Consider the following 20,252-nt stretch of genomic DNA (forward strand, 5'->3'; position numbering starts at 1 on the left):
CAGCAATTCAGCAACGATACCGAAGTCAAGCTTACGCATGGCCACCAAACGCAGCCCACAACGATGCGCTTCGTGCTGGACAAGACTGGCGGGATCGACCTCGGAACGAGAAACAGCAGACGACAATCACCAATACCCGTCTCGCATCCCGGTGAGTCCACTCAGATCCATTCCGCAGGATATCGTCTTCCGATTCTACAGAGCTCGATTCTTGTACACCAAATGTCATTCGTATATTCGTATCTCGTTATAAAACATGATGAAAGAAGACGATATCCACAAAACCGAGAAATGCTTTACTATTACTGTGATATACATCGTACTGAATCCACAAACCCGTCTCTGTCCCCACCGATGGTCTCGTCTCGGTGCCCGTCTCCATCCTTGCTGTCTCTCGACCACGACTCCCTTCTCGAACCGTAGGTTTCGTTCTCGTGCCCGATCAGATGTCGGACAAGTTCCCACACCGAGCCTCCAAATAGATGTTACACACGTTACACACGGGATCGAGCTCGCCGTCTCGGAACCTCTTGACCGTATCGACGACGTCCTGATCAGTTTCACAAGAAACCAAAGTTAATATCCTAATCTCGCTCAAAGTGCCTTTCTCCTGCCTATTCAGAAGGAAATCGCTAAACTCACCCTGAGATCTTGTTTCCCTTGCCGCCGATCCTGACTCTTCTTCTTGGCCGGCGTGCTCCCCTTGTCCGAATTGCCACCCTTTTCCAATGCGGCCTTCTCCCTCTTCTCCTCGTTCTGGTCGGCCAGATAGATCCCCGTGGCCTGGACGGTCGCTACCAACAAGGTCGTCTCCAGTGCCTGTTGCCTGATCACCTGCAGCCGGTCTTCAGAGACCGCAGGCCAGATGGCCGTAAACGCGCCAAGGAGCGGTCGAGGTGAATCAGGAGAGGTCTTGAGGGAGGATTCCAGGTCGAGGTCGATGATGCAGCTAGCGAACTCGACCAGGATTCGTGAGGCCGTCATGTGCGTCGAGACTGCAGGTAGTCGAGGATGGTGGTTGACGAATCCGCTGGAACTTCGGCTGAATGCCGACGAGATGGAGAGCCATTCAGACAAGAGAGACACAGCTGATGACGACGTGACGAGAAGGGCCTGAATGACACAGTCTTCGGCAGCATCGATGGCGCTGGCGATAGTCTTGTCATTGCCGTCTGGTTCTTCCATCTCGAACCCAAAAGTCTGTACGACCTTTGTCCGAATGACTGTCGGTCGGGCCAAGGCGCTGGTTGCTTGATGAAGGTATTCGAGGACGGGCTTGCTGTAATCCCGCAAAAGTCGTTTCGAAGCTTCGAGGTCGGTCTCTACGTCCCGGGCGATATGTAGCAAGATCTCGAGGACAGAATGCACCTCGGCGAGTTGTACCAGAAGCGAGTCGCCGTCCAGTTTCCAGCCGAGTGCAGAGACGATTAGCCCTTGCATGTCTTGGACGAACGGCAAGATCTCGGTCTTGACATATTCGGCCGTGTAAGGGAGCGTCTGAAGCAGGCTTCTTGCCACCGAAAGCATCGTCGTCCAGATGGTTTGCACGTCTTCCTCGTCGGTCACGCGTTCAGGATGTATCGAGAGTTCACGAAGCAACGTAGTTCGACCGTAAACCCGCAAAACGGCTTGCACCGACAACTTTTCGGCACCCGAGGGTACCTGCGCAATGGTCCAGTGTAATCGGGTGATGCTCTTCAGCACGCTGGGCGAAGCTAGTGCCGACCGCGAGATGATCTCGCAGCTCCGAAGGATCAAACCGTTCTGCTCGAGATGCGCAAGGCACAAGGATTCGGCTGAGCGGTGTCCCATCAGTCCACCTATTACCGATACGATCAAACCCAGGTCTTCTACAGCCGAGGCCGTGGGATTCGACTGTACCGTCGTGAAGACGTCTCTGAGCAGCTGTGCCACGATAGGCACGACGGATCGCAAGAATTCGTCCAGTTCCAGAGTAAGGTCGTCGTCTGCCTGTTCCCGCCGGGCAGACTCGCGAGTGTATCGGAGGTACAGAATCAAAGCGTTGACCAAAGGTCGGTAGTATGCCGGTATTGACGGTTCCTCAAAGGGCAGCGTCAATGGGAAACTGCCCGAGTCAAAGATCGTCGCAAACGGGCGCAATGTGGATCGAATCCACTGATCATCAGCGCGCCAATCGCCAACCCAGGTTGCCTCTAATAATGTTTGCAGTAGCTGGTAGCGTTGGTTCTGCAGTCCAATGACAAAGTTGCCATCTCGAGCTTCTTCCGAGATGGGTCCGATAACGGCCGCAAACGCTGCAGCTGTCGTTGCAGAGACGCCCTCTTCACGGGCAAAATCGATCGCAGATTGCGCAAGCGTCATGGCGGCTTGAGCCACCTCTTCGTCGGCCACGGTGGCAGACTCGTTCATGCTGATCAGCTGGAAACAGGTCAATAGGGCTCGTCTCTCGGCATTGGGTAGGTCAAAGATGCCACGGAGTACGTCCTTGTCTGCGTACATGGATACCATATATTAGCGGACGCATGAACTTGAGTGAGCATAGTGGCTAGGTCTTACTCACCGAACGTGAACACATCTCCGAACAGCCGCATGTGTGTAGGAGCCGGGTTCTGCAGCATCTCCAGGTAGGCAGCAGGCAATATCGTTTGGATGAGACCGGCTTGTTCCACTCGAAGTTCGGGATCAAAGGCGCTCGCTGTAGCATCAGCTAAAAGGCGGGCTGACTGTATGTCTGCCTTTAGCAAAGCCAATGCAGTCTTGACGTCCGGTCGGGATACAGTATCCTCATCTCGGCTGGAAGCCGAGTTGACCAGAACCGTATGGAGAAGACGCATCGCGGAGGCTTTGGCGCTGCGCATGTAGCATCGGTTGATGTACGCGTCGACGACATTGTTCTCATCATCTCCAGCGTTCTTCGCATCCATCGCTGGTCGATCCACCACTGCGCCGCCAGGTTGCACTTCGAGCACAAAGTCCAAGACGGCCGTCCACAATTTAGCATCGCTGGCAATCTGCAGGGTGTCGACGAGATCGGCATGGTGATCATAAAGATCCTGTAGCAGCCCTATCGATCGGGTCAAGAGCCGCGCGTTTGCTTTTGCGACCTGCTCTCGTTGCGTCACAGTCTTAACTGCGACCTCTAGCGCTGTCGACTTCGTCTCCTGGTCCTTGTGCAAGCAGAATCTCGCCAGCGCAGGCTGCGTTTCGGCCATCGACCGAAGCACCTGCCAGGCAGCGTCTTGCACCTCGGCTGATCGAGCGCCGCGTGCGAGCAGGTCGACGAACCTGTCGCTTGTCTCTTGTGGCGACCTGAGACATGCCATGAAGCTAAAGGGAGATTCCGCGGTCCTACCTTGGATCATGAGAATTTGCAAGAAGCGTAACGCGGCGACGGCAGTGTGGTCCTCGAGGTAGGGTGAAGTGGCGATATCGAACACTGCTTCAATGACGTGCAAAGTGTCGGTCTCGCTGTGACCATCGGTGGTTCGTGATACGACAGATAGAATGCTTAAATCAGCATGTGTGCCAATGGCTTGACAGGCGACCGCAATATGATAGGCCAATTGGAGAGCCGCGAATAGCGCTCGTTCAAGAGGTGCACGGTCGACCTGATGGACGGGACTGCCAGATGCGCCGTAAAGAGGAGTAGTGATGGTATCGAGGAGAGGTAGAAGGTCAAATTCCGACGAAGTCCGCACAAGCTTGTCGCACACCACGTCGTTGAGCGCGTTGAGAGGAAACTGAGCACCCGGTCGAGTGTATTGGGCGGTGAAAGTGGGATTTCGAAGTACCGAGCTGTATAGCTTAGCGAGCGCGGTAGCGACTTGAGCCTTCTGCCTCGTACTGGTGTACCTCCAACCCCTATACCGGGTCCATACCGATTGATGCAAAAATTGAATCGTGTTCGTCATGGTAAGGGACCGGTTATGAACGGTCTCCGGGTCGGCCTGGAATTGACCCAATTGAACGTGCTCTGCCAGCTTGACAATCAGGTTGAGCACATTGATAGTGGAAGTGAACTCGCCGGCCTGAATGTCCCGATCGATGATGATGCGGAGCGTTAAGACGTCCTGACGGGTAAACGTAAAGAAGCCGCTCGACCGGAGTTCAGACCAGATCCTTTGAGGAAACTTGTAGAGTAGAATCGAGACGATCGAAGTAGCCGAAGCGATCGCCAGTCGCCACCTCTCTTCTTGGCGTACCACGACCGTCTGATCCAGCAACGCGAACGAGATTGACAAGAGGTCGCTCGCCGACGCCTTGTTGCTAGATCGAATCACGGACGCCGAAAGGTCTTGTACGTCGACCAGCTGGTCTGCCAGACTAGGGTCCACCGACAGGAGGTCTCGAACGTATCCCAACCCGGCGGACAGGACGCCCGTCAGGTTCGACGTATCTACGAAACGACTCCATTCCTGCGCCTTGCGTCGTCCCGCCTCGTCCCGAGCCAATGCAGCCTGCATGAGCGAGACGAGCATCCTCCATCCAGATAGATCGTTGACCGCCCACTTGACGACCATGGTGTCCGCCCCCGATCGACTAACTAGTACGCCCTGCGTCTTTGCCGGGATCACTTGACCACAGGGCAGTTCAAGATCGTTTTCCAGCGTGATGATGACCGTCTGTCCCCTTAGCTCTCGAGTGAATCCGCCATCATGTGCGCCCGAACCCTTGAACATCAACGTCACCTGATCCAGCGCCGAGAAGTAGTCGAACGATTGTTTAACCGTCTCTCTAGGCGAGACATCTAGCAACTCGGCATCATCGACCTGGTCGTCGTCCTCGACCTCGTCCGTCTTTACAGTCCCCGCTCCAGACAGACCCGTAAGCAATTCGATGAGGGGTATAGGGAACAACGGGAACGCCGCGCATTCCAGGACGTCTCGCCTCCCGTCGCTCGCGGCGTTGCGCCAAAAGTCACCACAGACCGAGATGACGGCGTCCCGTGGTCCTTGACCATAGAGCGAGGTAAAGACGGCGGCGAGTTTGTCGAACTGTTGAACATGAGGAGGACGGATGATCGTACACAGCGCGACCATCAGGCCTTGTATCCCGACGAAGAAAAAAAACGATTAATGACCAAATGCCGGGCGCAGACTGGACGAAAGTGGACCTACAGTTCATCGTATCCTTGTACCCGACCACATAATCATCGCCCACGTCCCCTTTATCGTCCTTCCACATCCCTTTCCCTCTCAGCAACCCCGTCCACTTCTCAAACACCTGCATCTCGTCTCCCAGAGCTATGCTCGCTACGGTCTGGTAGACGGGCACAAACTCCCCATCCCCCGAACCTTGGGGGACTATGTCCGGATGTAGCCGGGAGAGGATAAAGGACCATGCGAGGAGGATCAAGGGGAAGGGAGCTCGACGGGTCGTCTCCAACGAAGCCGTGCCCAATGTCGTATGGATCATGTCGACAGCTTCTTTGCTCTGAACGAGCGTCAACGTCTTTCTCGTACCCTCCGCGTTCTCGTTCTCTCCACCGGGTGGGTATTCGTCCAGCGGTACCACCGTTCCCCTAGAGATCCCCGACAAGCCGAGTGTCTCCAAGGCGATGAGTCCCAAGAGGAGCTCGATCTTGTCCAACCACCTTCCCGCTTCCTGAACCTTGAGACTTTCGATCAACCTCGCATTGGCTTGTTGAGCTCCAAAGGTGGATCCAAAGATCCCTTGTATGAGACCTACGGCGGTCTCGGCATCAAGAAGCGTGTCGGGTCCCTCTTCGCCTGTTGAGTTTGCTGGTACGGATCCGAGAGCAGCGACGGGTGACCAGTAGACGAGCTGGAAGAGGGATTCCAAGAGGGCCGTCTGCACCTTCAAGTGATGCACGATCCAAGAGCGGGCCATCACCGCCGAACCCGTCGCCGACCCACCTCCTATGGGTTTATACTGGACGGTCTGATGAGCGGCTCGGGCGAACGAGGAGAAGATGACCCTGACCAACGTGGCCCCCGAGTTTTGTTTCTGATGATGGTCTGCGAGCTGGAGCAAGGCTCGTTCGCACATGAAGTCCAGACGCATGGCCTTGACCCCGATGGGAAGTCTGGAAGATCCTTCTTCTTCGGTATCGCCGGCCAAGAGGGAAGCTTCCATCGGATCGTGGTTGCCAGCTCCGGCTGCGCGGACGATGATGGTCGTCAAAAGCCTGACGAGCGCCAGGGATTCCGCCTGAAAGTACCTAGTCAATTGGGTCAAAGTCTGTTCGTCCGGTTTTGAGCTTGTCGAGTTTGAATTCGAGGTCGTGGTGGATGCATTGAGTCTGGATCTAGAGAGCTCCGAACCGGGTCCAGCTAGTCGGCGTGGGATGATCCCGTTCTTCCCGCCCATCACCGTCGTCGTCCCATCCTCCTTCCTATTCCGAGTCCCACCATGACCACCGGCACCCGCACGTTCATCCTTCTGGAAACGCTTGATCAGGACAAGAGCCTCGACCTCGTCAATCGCTAACCGATCGCTGAGCTCGAGCGCCAGGGAGACGTCCTCCTGTTCAACCTCGATCTCGTTCCCGTTCCCGTTCCCATTACTCGTGCTCGATCCTGCTGCTGCTGCCGACGTCGAAGCTGCTTCAGAATCCGTCCCTGGGATTCGTACTCGTTCCCCCGCCCGAACTTTCGACCGTGAACATTCAGAAGGACCTGCGAATGCCGCACCCGGGTCGACGAGGTGGTCGATATGAGAGAAGAGCAGGGACTCAAGGGTCTGAGGGGAGAGGTCTCGGCGGTATTTAGGGTCTTGTATGGATTTTTGTAGTTCTTGGATGGACCTGTTGAGCCGAAGAGTTTGATCACGATGGGGAAAGCATAGAGGTAGCAGGACGTCAATTGCGTTGCTTGATATGCTCTAGGTCGAGCAAGCTTGGAATGACTCACGTTAGCCAGACATCCTGGCTCAGCGGCTGGATCGACATAGCTGAGAGGAGGGTCCTTGACCGTTACTACAGCCTGGATTGCGATGTTGCCGATGGTTGTGTCTATAGTTGTACGTTATCAAGCTGGATACTCCCAGAACAACCGCTGCTGGGGTATGACTATTCGTGCTGCTCAAGGTTGTTGATTTAGCTAGTCACGTCAACCAACTAGAAGCGCGAAAGGTAAGTTCGGAAGCTATTTACATCCGAATCACGGCATTTATCACGTAATTTGATGCGCTTGTTGATAATTTCAGTAGAGAGTAGCATCCTCGTGCAACCAAGAAGAACGTCGTTTGCCTCGCAATCGAGGTCAATCTCGCAGAGAAAGTAGAAAGAGGAAAGATCAAGGACCTCGTCTCTTCACCTTGTCCCGACACAAAGATAGCATAGTGGAAAGGACGTCGGCATCATGGGTAAACACAACAAGAAGACCGGACGTGAGCGTCTGGACAAGTACTACCAGATGGCCAAGAGCCAGGGGTACCGTGCTCGTTCGTCCTTGTAAGTTCAAGTCGTGTGGGTTGACGTCTCGAGTCCATGAACCACCTGCTGACTAAATCATCACCGCCAACTTGTTTAGCAAACTGGTGCATCTGAATCGAAAGTACGACCTCTTGGCCAAATCCCGAGTCGTCATCGATCTGTGTGCCGCACCCGGAGGTTGGCTTCAGGTCGCCCAAAAGTACTGTCCTCAACAATCCCTCATCGTCGGAGTCGATCTCGATGCCATCCGCCCCATTCCCGGTGTTCACACTTTCGTCGGCGACATTACCACCCAGGCATGTAGGACCTCGTTGAAGGGCTACCTGAAGCATTTCCAGGCGGATCTGGTCCTTCACGACGGAGCTCCCAACGTCGGTACCGCATGGATCCAGGACGCTTTCACCCAGAGCGAGTTGACGCTTCAGTCCCTCAAGCTGGCTACCGAGTTTCTGAAAAAGGGAGGAGCGTTCGTGACAAAAGTCTTCCGAAGTGGGGATTACAACTCGTTGATGTGGGTCTTCAACCAACTGTTCGCCAAGGTCGAAGCCACCAAACCTCCTTCGTCCCGTAACGTCTCGGCCGAGATCTTCGTCGTCTGCCAAGATTTCCGAGCGCCCAAGTACATCGACCCCAAGTTCCTGGACCCTAAACACGTCTTCAAGGAGCTCGCCAACTCGAACGCTCCTCTACCCCTCAGCATCACCCTGGACCCGAGCTCGACCCAGGCTTCGTCCTCTTCCAACTTGAAGGCGACGACGAACGGTTTGACCAATTCGGGTGCCAGTCTCGCCTTGAACGGGACCACCAACATTTTCGCCCCGGAAAAGAAACGACGTGCCCGTGAAGGTTACGCCGAGGGGGATTACACCCTGTACAGGACGTTGCCCGTCAGGTCGCTCGTGCATGCCAACGGGCTCGAGGCTGTCACCGTGCTCTCATCATGTAACGCGCTCGAATGGGCTCCCAAGGGCGAAGCTATGGGTGAGGAGGAAAAAGTCTGGTACGAGAGCCGACATACCGACGACGACATCAAGGAGAGCATGAAAGACTTGCGAGTCCTCGGAAAGGGAGAGTTCCGAAGACTGATGAAATGGCGACTGGCCATCCGATTACAAGTCGGTCTGGACGTCAAAAAGAAGGACGTCGAGGAGGACACCGAGGGCAAGGTGACCATCGAGGAACCCGTCGACGAAGAGACCCAGGTGACCGAGGAGATGAAACGTCTACACGAGGAGAATGCGATCAAGCAAAAGAGGCTGAAGAAGCGACAGAACGAGAAGAAGGCGAGGACGATCCAGAGGTTGCAATTGGGCATGACGGCCCCGGAGGATATGGTCCTCGAGGACGACGCGGCGTTACGGGGTGAAGACATGTTCGACCTGGGTACAGGAGAGAACGAGGTCAGGCGGAGAGGGGTCAAGGGGAAAGGACTTGCGGATCTCGTCAAGGATACCGATGGGATGGACGACGACGAGCAGGCCGGCGAGGAAGATGAGGAGGATGAGGACGAGGACGAGTACTTGTCAAGCGACGACGAGAGGGAGGCCAAGACGGCCTATCTCGAAGGCGAGCTCGATGACTTGTACGACTCTTACAAGGAGAGGATGAACGAGCGGGACGCCAAGTGGAAGGTGAAGCAGGCTCGTCTGCAAGATCGAAACCGGGATGCCTGGCACGGGATCAGGGACGAGGGTGAAGATGGCGAGAACGACGGGATCGTCAAGGTCCAAGGTCACGGGGTGGGTCAGGACGGGATCGAGGGTGTGGACGAGGGTGAAGAGTCGGAAGAGGGAGGTTGGGATCTCGTCGCTTCCCACAAGGCCAAGATCGGGGAAGAGGTCGATTCGGATGACGATTCGGATTCCGAGCACAGCGGGGATGAAGAGGGCGCGCCGAGGGTCAAGAAGGTCAGGTTGGCGTTGCCAGGACACGCCACCTCGGCCGCCGCTGTTCGGGCTATGCAGATGGCCAACAAGAGCAAGCAGAGCTTGGTCACCAACCTCGGAGCCGATGTCGAAAAGGCCGAGATGAGTCGACAGGCGCAGGTCTGGTTCGATCAGTCCATCTTCAAGGATGTTGGTGATCTCGCCGATCTGGACGCTGGTGATGAGGAGGAGCAGGAGATGAGCGACGATGAGATGAGTGGCGAGATCAGCGAGGAGGACAGCGATGTGGATATGGCCGAGGCGGATGTGAGTCGGGTTTTGCACACAGCAGCAGTCGTCTTTTGTGGATCGTAGAACTAAACTTGACTTGACATTACAGATTGACGGCTCAGAGCATGGCGAGGACGACTTTGAGGTAGTACCGGTGCAAGAGGATGATGGCATGCAGTGGGACGTAGAGGATGAGGATCAGGACGAGGTCAAGCGACAGAAGATCCAGAGTGAGTACAGCGTCTCAGTCGTGTCTCTCAACGCGAGCTCACGTACAGCTTCTTATGACTTGTAGAGAAGGGTCTTTTGACCGCCGAAGCCGTCACCATGGCCACGGCACTGGTCAATCGAAAACTCACTGCCGACCAGATGATCGACGACGGATTCAACAAGCACAACTTTAACCACAAGGACGGTCTCCCAACCTGGTTCTTGGATGATGAGGGTAAATACTACAAGCCCAACTTGCCCGTCACCAAAGAGGCCATCCAAGCGCTCCGCGCAAAACAGCGAGCTCTCGATGCACGACCAATCAAAAAGGTCGCCGAGGCCAAGGCGAGGAAGAAGATGAAGGCTTCGATGCGCATGGAAAAGGCCAAGAGGAAGATGGATGGTCTGACCGATGCGCCTGACATGAACGAGCGGGACAAGGCGACGCAGATGATGAAGCTCTTGGGCAAGGCCGCTGGCAAGCCCAAAAAGAAGGAGGTCGCAGTCGTCGTTGCCAAGGGTGTCAACAAGGGAGTCAAGGGTCGTCCCAAGGGTGTCAAGGGTCGTTACAAGATTGTGGACCCGAGGATGCGTAAGTACCGTTTGTGGACGTCAGATCTCTGGACTGTATGCTGATTTCGGCTCTTGTGCGTTCGACACGACAGGCAAGGAGATGAGGGCACTCAAGAGGATCGCCAAGCGGGACAAGAAGCGAAAGCATTAGACGGTGTTTGGCGTTTTCTACGTGGTTTCGTGGTCTTTCTTCCATCTCGCTTTCTTGTACAGATTAGAGGGTGTAGCGAGTATTGTTGTCTTATTAGCAGTATCATATCATTTCGTGCTGAGTTTCTACTACAACATAATTGTCCACTTGTTGTCCGTCCCTCTTCCTCGCATTACAATACGGACCGCATGAACACCCAGAAGAGCAGCAAGAGATAGCCCGAGCCAAATACTACGCTTGGACTACCCGCCGCCGCACTCGTCTCTTCCTGCGTGGCCGCACTGAAGTATCGCCGACCTCGCGATCCGTCCGAGGCAGAGAAGCGGCAGACGAAGACAATGTCCAGGCTTTCTCGCTGCGCCGGCGAAGTCGTCGAGTTGAAAGACGTCTCCCAGGCCGTCAGGCTGGCCGGACCGTTCCCATCCCCTGGCGGAGTTACGGTACGGTTGACCTCTTCCAACGGGAAGTATGGGAGCTGGCACCAATACCATTGCGGAAATCCTGACGTGCCGTTTGTGCTCGTGATGTTGGTGGTAGTAAGGTAGTCTCTTTCGCCAGATGGCGCATAGATCATGGACCAGTTGACGGTTGGGTCTGAGCAGATTGCGCCCGTGATATCAGGCTCGGATGTGATGCAGACGACCTGTTCAGTAGTGACCTGACGAGATGGCTCGCCGGGAATGAACGGGTAGTTCCAGGTGACGTCTGGGATGAATTCGACGGCGTATGTCGTTCCGGTAGCGTTACGCGGTGGCATGGTGGATGAGTGTGAGAGGGTGTGGTAGAGAGGACCGAAACGTACGTATCCGACGAACAATAACTCCCTCGGCCTTCAACCCTTTATACGCTGTCGGGCATCAAGTTGGGCGACCTGCTCATGTGACGATCCGCACCGAAAGGCATAGGTATCGCTCCACAACTCGCCAGGATATGAGCAGCCCATTCCGCGCTAAAGTCTCGCGCCAAGACAAATATCAATCTCGAACACTCAGATCCACCTCGGTTCACATGGTTTCTGTACTTTCTGTACTGCAGGCAGTGTTATCGCGAGGCACGAAGATCCCTTTGCAATAGCGCTTCGCCGACTTGAGGTGCCCGGTCGACGTCAACGCTTCGACAGGCAGCTGTCCCGACGTTTGAGCAACCTGAAACTCGCGCGGAGGCGCTTGGGTCTGGTCGGACTCGGAAGAAACCATGCATGCAAGAACACAGCTGGATGAAATTGCCTAGGACATCTTCAAGTAGGCCCCTTCTTCATAGTTTCTTTCCGGAGGGGACCACCTTCTCCACAGGATGTCGACGGAATGTTACTCCGGTGATCGCTCCATATCGCCTTTCTGCTTGACTGCAACTTCATCCAGATCCCTGGAATTGCCCACACCAGTCCAGCGGGAATACCTAACGTGGTTGTCAGCCCTTTCCCATAGCTCAGGCTGATACTTCTCGAACCGCTGATCACAAGCTAGACTAGACTGCCAGACCCTCAGAATCCGTTCCCGCTGGAAATTGGGGCGACCGAGGGGTGAGGCGCTCCGTTAGATATTTTATCCTATATTATATTGTGATGTCTGATCACAAAGCTTGTTGCTACAGCAACAGCGACAGCAACAATGGGGTTTACAGCATTCCCGAGCCGGCCGGGCGAGTCCGTCGGCTAGCAAGCTGAGGAAATTGGCTGCATGGGATGATGATGAATGGGAAGCCTACGATCCCGAGTTGTGGCAGTGACCTTGTACTGTATGATACATGGATTTAGACATGTACACGTGTTCCACCCTCGGTCGGATTGGAAGCTGGAAATTGAGTGACATCCCTTTGCGCGGTCCCTCTGCTCCATGTGTTTAGTTGCACGTTTCACTACGGTCTAGTATACAGTGATATAGCCATGCAGCACGTGTTTGGAAAGCTTCAAACCGGTCGATTTTTGGCTTCACAGACAGCTGCGATTGCAACGGATTGCTCACGTCTGTGGATTCGGGACCCAGGGTATGACGCTTTGATACACATGCCAGCATGTGTCTTGTATAAGGTTACGGCTGACTCAGGAGTATCGGACATGAATCTTGTTTTGGCGAACGTGTCTGCTGAAAAGCAACCCTGCAGCCCGCCGAGTATCCAACGACGTGGCAGTGCCCGGATTGAGATCCACGGATGTCTTGCGTTTGTCAACGTGAGGGACCACGGCCAACACGCATCTAGGTATACGCTTTTGCGAGAGTTGATGAATGGGACGAGGGCGGGTATCAATTGATGATTGAGCGATCGTCTTTGGCCTTGCCAATCCCATCCTACCGAAATCAGTCGGTCCGTCATCGTCGGCCGAAACAGCGGCGACGCCTTCGACCTCTGTTGCAAGGGTCAGCCTGCGTTCTGCTCATCATCTAACGACTTCCAGAAGCTTCGTTTCCCCTTCCTCTCACAAGCCGCTTCCAAGATGAAAGTAAAGCGAGTTTTACATCCAAAAGAAATAGTTTTATCGAGAGGATCGCAAGGAATGTGGTCAAAGCCCTCCGCATTCAGTAGTATAGACGCTAGACGATAACAATCAAAGGACTAGTAACTAAAGGGATATTTGAAGAGCCTCTCGTACAATCTGACCAAATGAAGGTAATCAAGGCATCCAGTGGGAGTGGTTGACCTTCTGTTCAAGATCGTGGCATCAGCCAACTGATACCAGTGACCGCTTTGTTGAACCTCGCATGATTCCCTCAATTCGTGCAGTTGTTAAGGCCCCAGATCCCTGTACAGTGAGGTTCGCATACGGAACACTTTGTCAGCGATCTGCAAGGCGCTTTGTCCCGTCCAAGCGCAAAATAAAGCAAAGTGATCGCCGTCCCGCATGAAATTGAAAGCAATCGGAAGCGGTCCCCAATGCGGTATCCCTGGGCAGGCTGACAGGACGCAGGAATGAGGTAACGTATGGGTAGACCTCAATGTGATTCATTCGTGTGCTTGCCTCTCTAGCTACTGCAAGTGTTGTTGTCCAACTCTGGGACCATCGAAAGTCAACTGCTGCAGCAACTCCTCTATCCTCAAGATGAAGGTGAGATGACCTTGTCTCTGACATATCTTGACGAGCATGACCAGAGTGCTGTGAGTCCAGGTTTCATCCCTTTATTTAGAATGTGTCAACAATATGCCAGCGCTGTGACTGACATGGTTGTGAATTCCGCAGTCCGATTGCTCCTTGCCTTTCGTGCAGAACTCGACATTGTTCATCTATAGTAACAATGACCCAGATAGGAGAATGGTAGTGTTTACTATGATCGATACATTTGAATCATACAGTAGCAATAGCATTGCACCTAGCATCATCCTGGCAGTCCTGCTTTCAATCAAATTCTGGTCGCGCTACACCTTCTCCGTCCCGCCTGGTAAAGTCCAGCTCCACCTTGACGGGCGTCAACGTGAGTCCACCCTTGGCACGAAGCAGCCTCTCTGCCGTCTGTTCGGTCGTCTCTCCAGCAGGTGTGGTCCTCTTTGCGGGGGTCAGGCGGAAATGACGAACGATCATGGCGATGAAAGCGACACTCTCGACTGTTTGTACCACAGAACATGGTCAGTAACCATCATCGAGTGCCGGGGCGATCCAATTTCTCGGTAGACTCACCCTCAGCGAAACGCCTCCCGATGCAACCTACGACACAGCACAGAAATTCACGTCAACCATTGCGCGCCGGATAATGCAGTTCAGGCAACATACCTCTGGCTCCGGCCGAGAAAGGTACAAAAGCGTCCTTTTCGTAATCCCCGAGGAATCGCTCGGGCTTGAAAGCGTCCGGGTTCGGCCAGTATACGGCTGTGGAATAACAACACTCGTGTCAGCCTCAGCGAATGATGCGTATCTCAAGGGGCATCACACGACTCACGATGACGATCTAGAGGCCATACCAAACAAGTTATACAATCAGCTCTCATTCCGGACTGATTCGAATGACTGTTCAACAACTCACGAAGGTTTACAACATCAATCTGACACTGCGTTCCCGCAGGCACAAATACCCTTCGCTTCTCCTCCTTTTCCATCTCTTCGGCGCTCTGCGACTTTTGCTGGTCATCCCCCTCGAACCAGCTGTCCGGGTCGTCCAGCAGCGTAGTGTCCTCCGTGGCATACTTGGGGATGATGTTGACGGACGGGTGCAGTCGAAGAGTCTCGTACAAGACGGCGAGGGTTCGAGGTAGACGGGCGAAATCTTTGTAGGACTGCGGGAAAAGTCAAAACATCAGCTTTGCGTTGACTCTGAGCACTAATACGTCATCGAAGGCTTACTGGAAGATGACCGTCAGGCATGACTTGGTTCAGCTCCTCGAATAACCATTCCTGCACATCCGGGTTGGTTGCCAAGTAGCCGAAAGTGAAAGCCAGCGTATGGGCCGAGGTCTCGTGCCCAGCAAGGGCGAAGATGAAGGTGTTTCTACAGTTGTCAAGATAACACAATCGTCAATACCTCATAAAGTCGTTCAACCAGCATGAGAACCTTTACTGACCCGACCAACTCCTCGTCCGTCAAGCCTTGAGATCCAGGGGTCTTCTCCATGGCCGACTCCTCCTCCAGACTCGCCGTGATGAGCTGGTTGAACAGGTCCCGCCTGACGGTACTACTCGTCTCGCCGCTCTTGATTTCCTGTTTCCGATCTCTAATCATCCCGTACATGTACGATTTAAGCTCTTTGACGGCTGTGGAGACGTATCTCAATCTGCAATCACGGAAAAAGAAAGGTTGAGTACAGCGAGTTTCGGATCGAAGCGAGTCCTCGACTTACTTCTTGAAGGGCAGGTTGAAAAGCAAGATGTCCGGCACGGCGATCGTCAAGAACATGTTCTCGCTGACCCCGGTGATGGCCTCGACAAAGGACATGTCGTGACCCTCGGGAAGCGCTGCTTTGGTATCGGGAGACCAGCTCAAGGGTGCTCCAAACGAGGCGGTGGCTGTATTGTGTATAGATTGAATCAGTCTGACCGTAGTTGTATACATTACAATCAGCTCCCGCTTGCCTAAAACAGTAAGAGCCATCTGAAATCCATAAAATAACTCAAGGATCAGCCTCGAAACCCAAAGAAAATCGCATCAAACCCGTCCTGATGCTCACCTTGGACATCAACTCAGGTACATTCGGTACCTCGCTTACCCCGCCCACGTCGAGCCGGTCCCACTTTTCCGATCGAGCCATCTCAAAGTAGATCTCAACCGTCGTCCGCCAAACGTGTTCGAACACTGCATCACTGAACCCCGGAGCCACGATCTGGGTATCGATACAAGATCAGCCTTACGAAGCAAGACGACATGACCTGATCGAAACTCTGGACCCACCTTCCTGTGCCGCCTCCACTCGTCCCCCTCGGTGACCAAAACGTTGCTCCCGAAATACTTCAAGATCTTGTAGACCTCGACCGGTTTCCTAAACATCTTCCTATCCATGTTCAACTGCCTCACCGCACTCGGCGTCGAACAGAAAAAGTAGCTGCTGTTCCCCGTCAGGGAAATGTCCGAGAGAATTGAGGTGCGTTGCTTGTTATAAGCTTTCCTGTGGGTACGCCAGGCGAAGTTGAGGGATTCGTTGACGTAGGGGATATCACGGGGAAGGAGACGGCCGACGATGGTCGTCAGCGAAAAGAGGCCTCGGTAGCCTGGGTGGTGGCGGATGGACTACAGGACCGAGCCTCAGCAGCCATTCAGCTTGTGTTGGAGACATAGAGCAATTCGACAGTTCTGACTCACTACAGCCCTTTGGTACGCCTTGATGAACTTGTAAACCACCCATGATAGCCAGAGCAAGCCGAGCGTCGACCATACGCCGAGTCCCGTCATGGACAGCTTGTCCAAGATCTGAGAGTTCATCCTCGGTATTATGTGTGGGTATGTTTCGAGATATCGGAGTGGTATAGGGGTATCGACCTGATTGGTAGGTCAGGTTGCAGGTTGAATAAAAAGGGTGATTGATCAATTCAAGCAGGTCGACGTCAATCGTTGCATTTGATGATGGCAAAGGGGAGGGCGACGATCGAGGATCGAGATTGAATTGCGAGCTTACGTCATTTTCAGCTCGCCCTCGTGCTTCCCTCGTGGTGGCGGATTGCGATCGCCGAGCTCGGTCGAGAATGAGCCCAGAGCAAGAAATATGATGGGCGTGAAGTGGCCTGTTGCCTGTTGCCTGTTGCCTGTTGAATGGTGTCAGATTGTACGGGCGAAGGGTGGAGCCGTCGAGTCGTCCTTGCAGCGACTCGCGAATCATCCCGCGCCGTCGAATTTCATCTTTGAATGTCTCTATGGCGAGTGCTCATCCTAGCTAGCATGAACGAATCGGTCATCGAGTCATGTTGCGCTTTGCTCGACAACCACTACGTCGTGTTTGTAGGCATGAACGAGATGTAGCGATACCATTCCTGTCACATTGCTTAACAGAGTCGAAAAGTTGCGAACGGCCGAGAGCTATAAGCCTGCTCACATGAGCGACTTGCTACTGGGGTGCTCGAAGTGACGGGCATCAGCAAACATACACCAAGCACATTACATCGATGTTTAGTTGACAATGCGTAAGCGAAAAAAAAAGGGCTTAGGTGGTGGCACTTCCCCGCTGGTGGCCGGTGGATTTTTGCCTTGCACGAATCCGGACGGCAATAATCCAGACAACGGGGAAGTTGGGAATCGAACTCTCGGCTGGGACACGCCACTTGCCAGTGAGGAAAGACGCGAGCAAGCTCTTCGCACTTAACTGAAACCACTGAACCAACCGACCTAAGCTGTCCATATCTTCAACACCCTACAATAGTTCTATGTATGGAGGTATCGAAGTTCAACCCCGATCAAGGACCCCAAGTCGGGCGTCGATGATGGCCAAGCCAGCTCAGCGGCCGGTCGTGCGGGATCCTGGCAATATGACCTTCAAATGGTGACTCTACACTCCGTGGACCCCATGAGCACGACCAATGAAGTATGTTAGTATCACGTATCACGTTTCTTGGCACTGTACGACAAATGACGCCAGGTGGAAGACCAGACAGAAGCACATCCAAAGGTTTGGCCCGGGATCGCTGAATGAGCAGCAAGGTTCGATCAAAGGACCCTCAAAACGAGACTCTAGGTTGGAAATGTGCCTGTTCTCGACTCAAAGTCTGGTAGCCAGATAGTCCACAAAATGACCTTGAGAACAGTGCGAAGATGGAACGAACGAAGATATCGTCGAGGAGCGACAGTCCAAAGGATGCAAGCGGGAAGATTGGTAGACGCAAGAAGATGTAGCTGTTCTTGTAGAGCTGATAGCCTATAATCTCTCGGATTCGCAGTGTCATTATTGTAGATCATCGCATAAACATTCGAATGTAATTATTGTACAACATCGTCCACGATCACATCGAAAGATCTTTATGACCCGAGACGAACGAAGAGGGGGCAAGGGCAAGAGCGGGTACCAAGGTCAGGGTGAGCCGAACAAACGAAGCGCCCGGTCTATAGGATAAGAGCAACAACCTGGTACATTCTACTTGTTCTGGTTCCAGGACAACACTATCGGAAGCGCAATTCTCGCAGGGTCAGTCTCCGTCGATCGATCCGAACTTCCGCCACGCAAACACTCCGGCGACTCACTCGACATGTCCCCCATCCTCCTCGGCTGCAAGAGATGTTTCGCGGTCCCCGCGACGGCCAGGACGACGAACAAGATGGCAGTCGCCACATAAGCCCAGCCCAAGAAGGGGTTCTTGCCGCCCATCCACGAGACGGTGGAGAAGACGACCGACTTGGTACCCGAGAACTGTCGGACGGGGTAGTCTATAGGCCCCAATAGCATGAACAGTCAGCCATGGTCGTGTGAGTGCGTAATCGTTCGATGTGGCTATACTCACTCATGTTGATAGTCATCTCGTACGTCCCGCTGTTCATCACATCGTCATCGTTCCTCCCCCACAACTTGCTAAACGTAGGCAAAGCCGAAGTCCTCATCCAGACCTGGAAATGCTCATCGTCCGCCAAGGGAGGGAACGATTCGTAGCCGTTCGGGTACCTCTCCAACCAGTTGGGAGGGACGGCATAATCCGAGGGGACTCCGGGAGGGTTGTTGGTATAGTGCTTGGACTCGCCGTCCCACGCGATGTTTCGTTCGGAAAGGGGGTAAGCCTGAGCGCCGGATCCGCCCTCCGGGTTGAGCAGTTGCAGATTGGTAAACGTGTCTAGCGCGACGAAAGGGGTCCGATCTCGGTCAGTCAATCGGGTCACTAACAACCCCCGCATGGCATCCGAGCCTCACCGTTGAAGACACTGTTGGCGATCAGACCACAGGGGTAGATGGGCACGCCGTCCCTGAGGGTGATCGGTGTGCACTGCCCGTCGTCAATCTGGTTGCTGTATAGGTAAACAAGGATCATATCGATTCAGTACGAATCCCCCCTGGTAGTCTACCGGCCCTTTGAAGGAGCTGGTCTGAGCTTGGATAGTGCTTACGGCGTTCGATCGTGTCCTATCAGCTGGTCCTTGTCAAGACTGAGCACATATCGTCGATGGTTCTGATAGCTATCAAGACGCGACCACAACGAAGACGTCCTATCAGCTCAAGGTCTTCTCGTCATAAATTCTATAGACTTACTAGTTGGTCAACTTGTAGTATAGGAAGACGGACGGATCTACCCATCCCAGTCCCAGTAACAAACCAAAAACAACCTCAGCCTCCATTTCCACGTCCCGGCTGTCCCGTCCTTTTCTAAGCACTCACCGAGATCATAAGGGACCTGAAACCTGACGACGCACTGCGCCCTCTCTCCGATAGCTCGGGACGAATCGTTGGTGAACGACCAGGTCGGGGCGGTATAGCTTGCCCCAGAGTGTCCGGATGCCAGGTTGTCTGCGTGTTTCGTTTTTCCGGTACGGAGAAAGGAAGGGAGAATGAGATGGGAGGGAGGTGGAGGATTCCCGGTTAGCATAGTATAAGAGCGGGATCCGCGATGGGAGAATATGTAAAAATGTAGGGAGTTTGGAGGGAGGGATTGTAGACGTACAGTCGTATCGGTTCCCGGACATTGCTTCGAAGGTCCCATCGGTCGGGGCCGAGGTATCACAGTCGGTATAATTCAGAGTGATCGAGGTGACCTAAAACCCGGATCATGACACGTCCACAGCACCCGAGTTCAGTGTCAGGTTCAGGACAACAGAGGAAGGCGGCCATCGAGCTCACGGTATTGCTACCCCAGATGAGCACGGCTCCGATCGGCGCAAAGAGCAAGCCGATGGCAAAGAGCGTGGGGAGGACGCTCTTGGGCGTCAAGATGGGTTGCCAGGCCTTGAGACGTTGCTGCTTGAACGCGGTGTCTACGGTTCACCGATTTCGGATCAGCATACATGTATCAGCAACAAATTCCATCGAGATATGTAGAGACAGGGAATGGGATGGGGAAGAGGCACAGGATACGCACTGGCAGGACGCTTCCTCTTTGGCTTATCGACCGGTCTCTCATCGCCGCTCCCGTCCGCGAGCCTCTTGCCCTTGTCCTTGTTCCGTTTGAAGAGGGCCATCAGTTGAGGCTATGAAGCTGGTAGTGGTTCCTAAGTCGCTGGATGGTACGGTTGATATTTTGCACAGGGTTACAAGTTGCAAGTTGCGAGTTCGTGTTGATCAGCCAGCCTAGAGTGAGTGAGAACGAGTGAAAGGTTGCGGCAGCCTCCTCGGCACGCGGGCACACAGAGAGGGAGAGTCAATGAACGTGACAAAGCTCAGCGCAAATCGGGAGAAAAGGTGATTTCCAGCTCCCAGAATCGAACTTTGCAGGCACACAGCTGATCCCTTCGCCTTCGGC

General features: G+C 54.0%; 5 protein-coding genes across 5 annotated transcripts; 1 reads left to right on the plus strand and 4 right to left on the minus strand.

Moving 5' to 3' along the window:
- Positions 1-218: 218 nt before the first annotated feature.
- On the minus strand, positions 219-6,990 carry HD553DRAFT_319079 (uncharacterized protein). The gene is made up of 5 exons (XM_046180966.1): positions 6,855-6,990; positions 5,100-6,748; positions 2,543-5,026; positions 643-2,471; positions 219-550 (listed from the first exon to the last, which is right to left on the minus strand). The coding sequence occupies exons 1-5, from the start codon at positions 6,890-6,892 to the stop codon at positions 443-445; spliced, it is 6,108 nt and encodes a 2,035-aa protein (XP_046033184.1). The 5' UTR covers positions 6,893-6,990; the 3' UTR covers positions 219-442.
- A 251-nt stretch (positions 6,991-7,241) lies between these two features.
- On the plus strand, positions 7,242-10,659 carry HD553DRAFT_332641 (putative RNA methyltransferase). Its single transcript, XM_046182068.1, has 5 exons — positions 7,242-7,396; positions 7,476-9,570; positions 9,644-9,764; positions 9,830-10,336; positions 10,410-10,659. The coding sequence occupies exons 1-5, from the start codon at positions 7,305-7,307 to the stop codon at positions 10,466-10,468; spliced, it is 2,874 nt and encodes a 957-aa protein (XP_046033185.1). The 5' UTR covers positions 7,242-7,304; the 3' UTR covers positions 10,469-10,659.
- On the minus strand, positions 10,641-11,664 carry HD553DRAFT_326689 (uncharacterized protein; the record flags this gene model as incomplete). Its single annotated transcript, XM_046181723.1, has 3 exons — positions 10,641-11,173; positions 11,271-11,315; positions 11,490-11,664. The coding sequence occupies 3 exons, from the start codon at positions 11,662-11,664 to the stop codon at positions 10,641-10,643; spliced, it is 753 nt and encodes a 250-aa protein (XP_046033186.1).
- A 2,017-nt stretch (positions 11,665-13,681) lies between these two features.
- HD553DRAFT_289443 (cytochrome P450) lies at positions 13,682-16,383 on the minus strand. Its single transcript, XM_046178323.1, has 12 exons — positions 16,189-16,383; positions 15,781-16,116; positions 15,560-15,712; positions 15,465-15,483; positions 15,233-15,398; positions 14,957-15,166; positions 14,739-14,883; positions 14,422-14,671; positions 14,338-14,346; positions 14,172-14,267; positions 14,079-14,105; positions 13,682-14,005 (listed from the first exon to the last, which is right to left on the minus strand). Exons 1-12 carry the CDS (start codon positions 16,306-16,308, stop codon positions 13,800-13,802), a joined length of 1,737 nt encoding a protein of 578 aa, XP_046033187.1. The 5' UTR covers positions 16,309-16,383; the 3' UTR covers positions 13,682-13,799.
- Positions 16,384-17,731: 1,348 nt separating this feature from the next.
- On the minus strand, positions 17,732-20,200 carry HD553DRAFT_319084 (transcription regulator). The gene is made up of 10 exons (XM_046180967.1): positions 19,872-20,200; positions 19,634-19,767; positions 19,458-19,548; positions 19,175-19,303; positions 19,049-19,085; positions 18,907-18,975; positions 18,713-18,807; positions 18,312-18,635; positions 18,055-18,237; positions 17,732-17,973 (listed from the first exon to the last, which is right to left on the minus strand). The coding sequence occupies exons 1-10, from the start codon at positions 19,969-19,971 to the stop codon at positions 17,948-17,950; spliced, it is 1,188 nt and encodes a 395-aa protein (XP_046033188.1). The 5' UTR covers positions 19,972-20,200; the 3' UTR covers positions 17,732-17,947.
- Between the last annotated feature and the right edge of the window lie 52 nt (positions 20,201-20,252).

Source organism: Filobasidium floriforme (genome assembly GCF_021052385.1).
Source record: "Filobasidium floriforme strain CBS 6241 chromosome Unknown HD553scaffold_26, whole genome shotgun sequence".
NCBI lineage: Eukaryota > Fungi > Basidiomycota > Tremellomycetes > Filobasidiales > Filobasidiaceae > Filobasidium > Filobasidium floriforme.